The sequence below is a fragment of the Alligator sinensis genome, unplaced genomic scaffold (assembly GCF_000455745.1).
Source record: "Alligator sinensis unplaced genomic scaffold, ASM45574v1 scaffold954_1, whole genome shotgun sequence".
In the NCBI taxonomy this organism is placed as follows: domain Eukaryota; kingdom Metazoa; phylum Chordata; order Crocodylia; family Alligatoridae; genus Alligator; species Alligator sinensis.
In genome coordinates, this window is record NW_005842228.1 from 1,880,142 (window position 1) to 1,889,828 (window position 9,687).

General features: G+C 38.4%; 1 protein-coding gene across 1 annotated transcript in view; it reads right to left on the minus strand.

Moving 5' to 3' along the window:
* LOC102368447 (S phase cyclin A-associated protein in the endoplasmic reticulum-like) overlaps positions 1-1,591 on the minus strand; it is a gene marked incomplete at its 5' end in the record, with an annotated part of 201,152 nt that extends 199,561 nt beyond the window's left edge. Inside the window, one exon of the mRNA XM_014521586.2 lies at positions 1,571-1,591. Within this exon, the coding sequence (XP_014377072.2) occupies positions 1,571-1,591 (21 nt within the window). The remainder of the gene's footprint in view (positions 1-1,570) is intronic.
* Between the last annotated feature and the right edge of the window lie 8,096 nt (positions 1,592-9,687).

The window sequence follows — 9,687 nt, forward strand, 5'->3', positions numbered from 1 at the left end:
AGAGCTGTGACCCAACATCAACATGCAGATCTTGGATTGACTTCAAGTCATCTGATGACTTTCTTATTTACTGGAAGATTGTCATCCATGTATTGAGGGACTGCTGACAGTCACCTGGCCTGATGCATCTGCTTTCTGAATTCAGTCTTTCAACATGTCAAAAACAGGTTCTCTTCTGTCCTCACCCTTTTTCTCAGAAACACCTCTGATGCTCTAGGACAGAAGGCATTATTAACTGATATGAGCCCATTATACAATTGGAATTAATGGGAGCTCTTCCACTGACTTTCACGGGCTGTAGGTTGGGCCATAACAGTTTCTTGTATTTTCTGCTTAAATTTCTTTGTTGCAATACTGTTAGAGATGTGATATTAAGTCAGACAGACTAGCGATCTAATCTCATGTGGAAGCTCATGTACTCCTACATAAAAAGAAATATAAAACATATTTCATAATTACATATGGAGTTAATGTTTTCAATTAAATTTCTTTGTGGCCGTTTTCAATCCTAAAAGAACAAACTTATTCCAAAACAGTTAAAATACAAAAAAGAGAGAAACCTTTACACTGTCTCAAAAAAGTGTCCTATACACATGAAAGACGCATTGTTGCAAAACCCAATGCAGAACCGTTACACACCAACCCAGGAGCAGATCATGTCACAATCTGCCTCACAGTTTTCATTTTCTCTGGGAGAAATTCATTCTGAGGCAGTATTCAGTGTACAGATCAGCAAGGATCCTGGTTTTCTCTGTTTAAGAATCACTAATCCCCTGATAGGAAAAAAAAGCAAAGCCTATGATTAAAAGCTCCAAAATCTACATTTTTCCATGATTAAAATAAAATGCCACTATATATAGAGAGATATATAGATATATATATATATATATAGAGAGAGAGAGAGAGATATCTCTATAATATATATATATATGGGTATCAGTTGAGCATGATGTTTTATTGATATATTTACAATTTTAAAGCAATTTGGAAGCCTACCAGTGCCTCAATCACCATAATAAAATAAATTCTAAATACCTATATATTTTCGCATTTGATTTTGGGTTTATCATGGAAAATCATAGTTCCCCCTGCCCCCTTCGCTCAACAGGACACAGGTCCAGCTGCAGCTGTCCCCCCTCCTCTCCCTTCCCCTCCCCTCCCCACTGCTTTGTGGTACTGAGCAGCCCTGATATGCTGGTGCCTGCCCATGCCATTGCCCCTCATTCCCCATCCACAGCCCCCCAGTCCTGTTGGTGCCCTTCACTCCTGCCCCCCAGCCCTGCCTCACCCTGCACCCACAGCCCTGCTGGAAGGGACCTCCAGCTGCCAGGGCTATGGGGCCAGGGACTCAAGTCCGCAGCATCCTGCTCCCTCCCAGCCCCCAGCAGTGCCCAAGCCTGGCCGCCACCCGTGGCTGCTATGCCCAGAGCAGAGTGCAAAGCCCAGCTCTTCTTCCCCGCACACAGCATGGCAGAAGCAGGGAAGGCGGAGCCACAGAGTTCAGAACAGAAGAAAAAAGTTCCAAGCCCCTACCCACTCCTGCTCAAAATGGTTAGTTAGTCCTTCTTACCCAAGCCCCCTTTTTCTTTTCCTGTATTTTGTTGTTACTTTTACAGCCAGGTTTTTCTGAGTCAGTCCTTCCTGTGAGCTTTTGCTACATTTTGCTTTCTCAGCTCTCATTCTTCCTTCTGCTCACATTCTTACTGTGCTTCCCCAGCCAGTTCCTCAAACTGCTGTCATTTGCACTCACCTAACTCCAACACATTTTTTCTGTTTCTTGAAAAAGAAAACTCATTTTGAAGGAAAAAGATACAAGAAATTTCTATTAATCCTTGGAAATAGGCAGGATCATAGTCAGAAGTAGGGCCCCTTCTCCTTTCTTAAATGCCATTAAAAACTGGAATAAATAAATAAAATGTTAACTAATAAATTTAAAAAGTGACAAGAGAAAATATTGTTCAACAATGTTTTCAGCAATATAGATAGTGTTTTCCGGAACACAACCAATCATATTTTCTTTTACTCATTCAGGAAAAATATATGCCTGTTAAAAAATAAATAAATTGTTGTGACATTTCCTGGAAAAAGGCTGTTTAGTTTTTGTAATACATTACAGTACAATCTAGCTTAGCAATACATATAGAGTCAAAATTAGGTTTGACACTTCTATCTTAAATCATACTATGTAAAATGAATGTTAAACCAACACTGCGAGTGAGAAATTAAATATACAAATCACAGGAAATTTGAAAAGTTAATGTGATGTTAACTTGCCATCCTGCATATCTGAGAGGATACATATTTAACAAAATACAATTAAATGTGTTTTGGATTACACATTTTTCAGTGTTTTGCCCCTTCTTGATTGTTCAAGCAAAGAAGTTTTTAATCACTGTCCTCTGGAATCCTATTCCTTTAGTTAACAGATTTCATTATTAGACACTTTCTCCTGATAATAACTCAAATGGTATTTTTATAAATATCACCCCATTACTTTTTTTAACAAGATTCCCTTTAAATATCCCTAAAAAGGAAAAAAAAACAGTGGCCAATAAGTCTATTTCTTTATGGACGTTCTTTCAGAATTCTCCCTCTTTGGCTCAATTCCCTATTGAAAACCTGGCAACTTCTCCCAAACTCTTCATGGCTACTAACTGCTAAGGGAAGAAATTGCAGTGTGGAACATGAGCCAGCCATGCCAGCACCCATGAAACTCTCAACTGATGCACTTCTGGGCTAGAGAAAGAAATTACAAATAAACTGGTATAAGTGATCAGAAACCAGTTCAAATCTGTAACACAACAGAAGTTCAGTGCATATAAACCGCTTTCAAAATGACTGAAACCGGTTTAAGATAAAACTGAATGGATGCAGTATTAGATTTAACTAATTTAAGTTAAATCGGTTTACTGAACTTCTGTCTCAGATCCCTTCCAGATTCAAGTTAATTCACAGTCCTCCAGCATACCATGATGTTTTGTACCTCCCCTGCATATCCCTGCCTTGCAGGATGAGTCAGCTAGCCTTGGCCCAGGGAGGTGTGCTCTAGTGCCCCCTCCTCCCCCACAGCTTCTGGCCGGAGCCACTGCAGGCATGTGGCTGCATTTCTGAAATCAAAAGGGAACGTCTGTTCACTTGCTTATTAGTTCAATCTATGCAGAGCTTAGACTAACCTATGAAGATTGAATTGATTCAGCCTCAGACTTTTTGACTGTCTGCACTTCGCCCTGATCAGATTCTGATTGCTTGTGCAAAGCTGTCTTAAAGGTACCTCAGCACAGAGGCTCTGCATTTCAACATTAAACCTACCTTTTATCTAGCCACATCAAGCCCTGCTGGCTTAAAGGTTTCAATATTTTTTTTTCATTTTAAGAAAAGCGAGACATATGCAATAGGGCTGCGCGAAGCTTCGGTCACCAATTCAATTTGGAGGAGATTTGGCCTGATTTGGCGTTCGAATCTCCGAATCCTAATTGAATCAGGAGACCCTTTAATCTCTGTGAATTGAATCGGAAGCCTCCAAATCAATTTGGAGAGTCAGAGAGATTCAACAATTTGGCCATAGACACAGCTTTATATGTTTTACCTTGTACCTCAAGGTACCAGGTGCGGCTCATGAACGCTGACATAGTGGGGTGGATGGAGTGTCCCATGGGAGTGTGTTGGGGGGGTCCCCCGCACGCTCAGCTGCAAACCTGGAAGTGGACCAGAAGTACTTCCGGTCTACTTCCAGGTTCACCGCAGAGCACATGGGGGACCTCCCCACACCCTGGCTCGGCAACTGGTGCCTCCTTGGTCTGGAGGGACCCCCAAGGTCCCCCAGGCACTGATCACTGAGCCCAGGAGTGCAGGGGGGTCCACTGTTGAGCACGTGGGACACTCCATCCATCCCACCATCTCAGTGTTCACCTTCTCAAGCTGCATTTGATACCTCAAGGTACGTAGAAAAAACATATAAATTTGTGTCTATGGCTGAATCGAATCTTCAGTTTCAGCCAAATCAAATCGGGACAGTGATCTGACTCAGTGAATCAAATCACTGTCCCCCAAAGCAGGCTGAATCCTAATCAAATACAGCCTGCTTTGCACACCCCTAATATGCAACGCACTATCGTTTCGTTATATAGGCTCATCAAGTCCCTGGAACATGTTTAGATGTTTGATTAATATATAATAAAACAACAATAATGAGAATTATAAATGATTGCAGTAAAATTCAACAGGTAAATTAAATCTTTTCAAATGGATTCTTTAATGTATATTATACCACTGGCACTTCTACTAGTCCTACCCTACCTCATGGCTCAAGCTGATAACCTTGTGGAATTCATAACTTTTTCATTTTTTTTAAAACATTTAAACTCTTCTAATTTAGCCTCTACAAGTGTGGAACTGATCAGAGTTTATCAGATGCTGCAAGTGTGGAATCAAACTTCGTACTTATCAGATCTACAGACTATTTACGGTACCCTGCAAAGTGACAGTAGGAATAAAATGAAGCTAAACCTCTGCTTTGAAATAGACACCACATAAAAAATCCTAAAAAACCCGCAAGTCATCTTCATTTAGATATAAGATGATAATCAACCAGCTGTCCCCCTGCCACTCAATGACAATTGCAAGTGCTCTATCAGATTTCTGATAGGTAGGAATGATGAATGAGAAAAAGCCTTGTATCCTTTTTGCAGACTCTAATGTCTCTTTCCTGATCTAATCTTCAGTTTAATAGATGACTCAACCAGAACTACAGAGTTCAACGAGCTTATTCATTTATCATCCTGTGAGGGCCGAGAGAGGTCTTGGCTGTCAATAACACAACATGGAACAGCTACAAAACATGAACTCAAGCACCTTAGTAAAGAATGTTTCTCAGAGTTCTCAGCTTTCAAATGTGGCAGTTTGGATTAATATCAAACTTCATCCTTAGAGCTCATTAAAATAAGACTAGAGTAATAACACCTTGTGTCACAAATAACTGTCACTTCTTGAAGGTACAGATCAAAGTGTAGGATTAGCATTGTAGGCAGATCTAGCACCTTTCAGGTGTGAAACAAGAAGTACAACTACTACTTCAGATAGTATTGAATGACAGATTTACTCTGTAAACCCAGAAGCTGTTATGTCATGCTGTGGAACAGAGGTATATTTTTTTCAACTTTCCATTAAGCTTCTAATATTTGACTAAAAATAATATATATTTTTTAAATCCATCAACCCTCTTAGACCACAGTAAGAGTTCAAACCAGCAAAGTTACTGAAATTATCAGTGTTTGAAAGACTGGGCCCTAAACAGTACTGTATTTATCAAGTAAATTTGCCTAATATTCTTAAAGCTTTTAATTTAGCAATAAATATTTATGTTATGGAATCTCTTAGTCAGATTACTCTCTAATGAAGACAATATACGCTGTCTGGAAATTTATTTCATTCTTGCCAAAAGCACTTCTCTGAGTAAATGTTATGGGTAATAAGAAATGCAACCACTAGCTTACCTACTTCATATTAGCATTATGAGAACTAATGAAGGAATTTTACAACAATATGAGGTTGTTAAGCAATGCAGACCAGAGTCTGTAAGGTGCTAAAGTACTTCTTGAGAGATGAATGCCCCCAAATCCCAATGGAATAAAACCATGTCCAGTCCTTTAATCTCTGGCCAATGCAAATTCTAAGCATTATTATTATTATACTAAAACTACCTAATGGGACCCTAGCATTTTCACTCATTTCATAATTTTAACTTGACTGATTTCATTTCTACCTGTACACATCATCAAAAGCTTCAGGATATTAAATTAGATTTTGAAATTAGAGCTGTAAAGAGGCAAACATTACATTTTCTGTCCCCCAAGTAAGACTAAAAATATGCAATGTGAATGATGGCCTCCTTACTCGCACATAGTAGCACCTGCTGAAATCAGTCAACTTGCAGAATACTCAGTGTTACTGATGACTGCACAACTGGGCCCTCATACAGTATTGAGTGCTATGATAGCCTACAGTAAAACACTGGAATAGAGCAGACTTTGTGTGTTGAGATATTTGGACATCATTATTTTATATTAGGGCAATATAGATTTTGCTACATGTAATTTTGTGTACTGTGTGTTCAGTAATTCAGTAATTAGAAAAGTGGTTCTCAACTTTTTTAGACTCAAGGCATCCTTCTGTAACTTTTGTGAATTGAGGATCATCTCATATGAGATACAAACTTATTACAGTGCTTAGCTAGTTACAAAGGGGCCAGGCAGTGGGGTAGGGGAAGAGCCAGGCAGGGTCTGAGCTTGAGCTTGAACTTCTCTGCTTATATCTTTACATCTGGCTTCTCTCCTCACACACTGAGACACCATTCAAAAGATCTCTCTCAGCATCAGCACCTTGGTTGAGAATCACTGAACTAAAAACTCTTCTATTTCTTACAGTGGGCTTTTACGTAGTTTTACCATAGTCATAGTAAGAATATTGTATTAAAAAAAATAGTGGTGTATACAGCATCTGTTCTTAAACAGATATACCCAATGTATGAGAAAAATCATTGCATGCGGAGGTTATTACATATATTTGAATTTTATATTTAATGGCATTTTGTAAACATGCAATAATTTAAAATCTTGTAAAACTTTACTGGACCTACAAGAATGTGTATATTACATGTTATGTAGCAGCTTTTGAAAAACTTGTATCTTTTTTGCAAGGCCACTGATCATTGGACATACTACTAAGGCTATCTGCATGTTTCTCCACTTACACTGCAGGCAAATGGCACAGGTATTTTATGCCCCTGCAAAACTGCAGGCACAAAAGAGACAGGGTAGGAACTCAAATATAAAATAATACATTTTAAAAATATGAACCTTTAGCACTTTACCCTTGTTCTTCAAACTGTGAAAACCTCATTCCTAATAGGATTTAAAATCCAAAATCTCCTAAATTAAAAGTACAAAATAGTGTACTGTACATATACAGGTGCTCAAACTTTCCAAAGCCAGATAGGTGTTGAAAGACCACTGAGTACCAATATGTCAAATAGAGCACAAAGTCACTGGATGCTGGCTTAGATCTTCAGAGTCAGTTAAGGCACCTAACTCCCACTGAAATCAGTAGGAGTTAGGTCCAGACTTTCACAGGTATTCAGGTATTTTCATAGGTGTTTAGGTACTAGCTTGATCATTTGTATGCCACTATTCACGGTGCTTCTGAAGTTGCAAAACAGTTTTGATACTGGCACAAGAAGAACAAACAGAAATGCTGAAACATGCTTCTGTGATTACTGAGTTCTGTGCAAGAAGGGAGTGATGAAAGCGTTCCTCACTTTTACTCCCACTGTTATTCTGGAAACTGATCAGACATAAACAAAATTCTTAACAAAAATAAATAGCTCAGATTTTGTTTGAGTAAAAAACCCAAGAGTGTGGACTCAAGTTGAGTACAGAACTTCTATAAATAATCTGTTTTAAAATCATCAGGCATTGATTTTTCTTATTCTGAGAAAACTTTTCTTACCACACCCATTTAAAAACCATATATTGCTTGAGTATAAAAATCTCAGTGACAGCTGGGATTAATGCAAATATTATGGGGCAGGATGGTTCTTTTCAAATGTCAGTTCTTTGATTTCTTGCCAAAGCATCATTAAACAATTTGAAAAACATATTTATTTGCTTGCTTTCTTCTTTTTTGGACTATGCACTTATTTAATGACAATTTAAATACCTAACCAATGATGCTCTATTTGCATCAGATGCTATATTTCATATTTTCTGTTTTAATTTGGTATATGTAACTTATGAAGTTTAGGTATATCTGTACAAATTTACTGTATCATTCCTAGTCTGATTTACATTTTCAGTTTGTGCCCCTTTTGCACACTTATAACTACAAATTTTCTTCTCTTGTATTTTGAAGTGAAATAAGATTTTGTTTATAACAGGAAACTGCTAAAAAAATTTCCCTCAGATACAAATGCCAATTCAACATAAACTCTGGAAGCAACAGAATGTTCCTCTACACTAGAGCTCCAGGAGGAAATTTGTTCTGTAAAAGTTTCCAGTGTAGACTACACCAGCAAGTTTAGGCACTAGCTGTGCAAAATATGTCTAAAACCCACCATTGTCAGTAACAGCTTTCCCCCCACAAAGCTCCAAAATATACACAAAAAATTAACATATAAAAGGAAAAGGGCAAAGAGAAAGGGATCTAAGCTAGTGATGATCAACTCATCCAGTCACATCCAGCCTCATATGTATGAGTGGTGCATGGCTGTGTCATCTGGCCTGTGGGGCTGGAACTGGGTGGTGGCAGCATTAATTACTGTGGCTCCAGAAGACAGACATGGCAGCTGTTGCTCCTACTACCACCAAATTTCCAGCCCCACAGGCTCTACATATGGCTCTACACTCCAGATCCTGCCCATGGGACTCCCCACAGGTCCAAAAATTTGGGAGTGTGATCAGCATACAGCCTTCTCAGTATGCCTATTATACTGGTTTTGATTCTTTCAGATTCAGCCTTTTACCACCGCTGTAATTCACCTATCATTCTGGTTCAGTGTTGAACCCTAAATTATTGTAGTACCTATGCTAAGGAAGGAGAGTCAAGCTCAAATCAGATGGCATGACATATTCCCTTACAGCACCAGGGATTGGGTCTTTACCACTGCTCCCCCCCCACCTCCCCTTTTCCCATTCTCAATTGTTGTTGATTTTAGTTACCAATGGGAGCAGTGTTACCCTCTTGGGCACTGGTCCACATCAATAGTGGCTCCAGCAGCTGCCCTAAGAAGCCCTGCAGGCCAGATCTGAAGATGATCTGCTATTAGCCCACAAGATCTGGCCTGCAGGCCATGTCTGACACCCATATACTAAGGGGACAGAAAAGAGGAACCTGATAAGAAGGTATAAGAAAGTACAGTTAGAGGTTCTGCTCCTGCAAAGAACTATGCAGATCCTTAATTTGAAAAGTAATGAGTAATTAAAACTAGTATAGAAAATTACAAAACAAACAGACAAATCAATATACTGACAGATTGGACCATCAGTAATTAATATAAAGATATTTTAATGCCCAATAGATCAATAAACTATCAAGACGATTCCAGCCGTAAGCAGAAAAACATAATGGCCTATTATAACACTCAAATCTATAATTATTTGAAAAAAAATTGCATTATCTTGAATAGTACTTTTTTTAAAACAAAGTTCAAATGCAGCAATTTAAGTGGTTGAAGTTTTAAACTTAATGAATCTTCCAAAAACATCAACTTCTGGGATGACAGTACAATTAAAAATTAGGATATGGAACTGAAAGCAGAAAGAGCAATCAACTGATCCACAAAGAAATGGCTTTAGTCCCATTCTACTATTTTGACTTTCAGTCTTTGACAGTTTTGTAGCTTTCCAAATACAACAGATGTGCCTCATCCACAAGCTGCATGAAAAATTGCACTGCCATTACTGCTAAAAACTAGTAAGGTCACCCACGAAGTCACATTCCTACTGGATATCTCCTTCTCTGCTTCAACTGTGCTGCCTCAAAATGAAAAGCTACTCCATTAATTTCAGATTCAGTAGCTGACAAGGAAATTGATCAAGCTCTTTTTATAAGAAAGTGTTTTCTATATATAAACCTCCTAAACCTTTTATCTAAGAAAAAATACATTAGAGATATTACAGCATCATTGCTATTTTA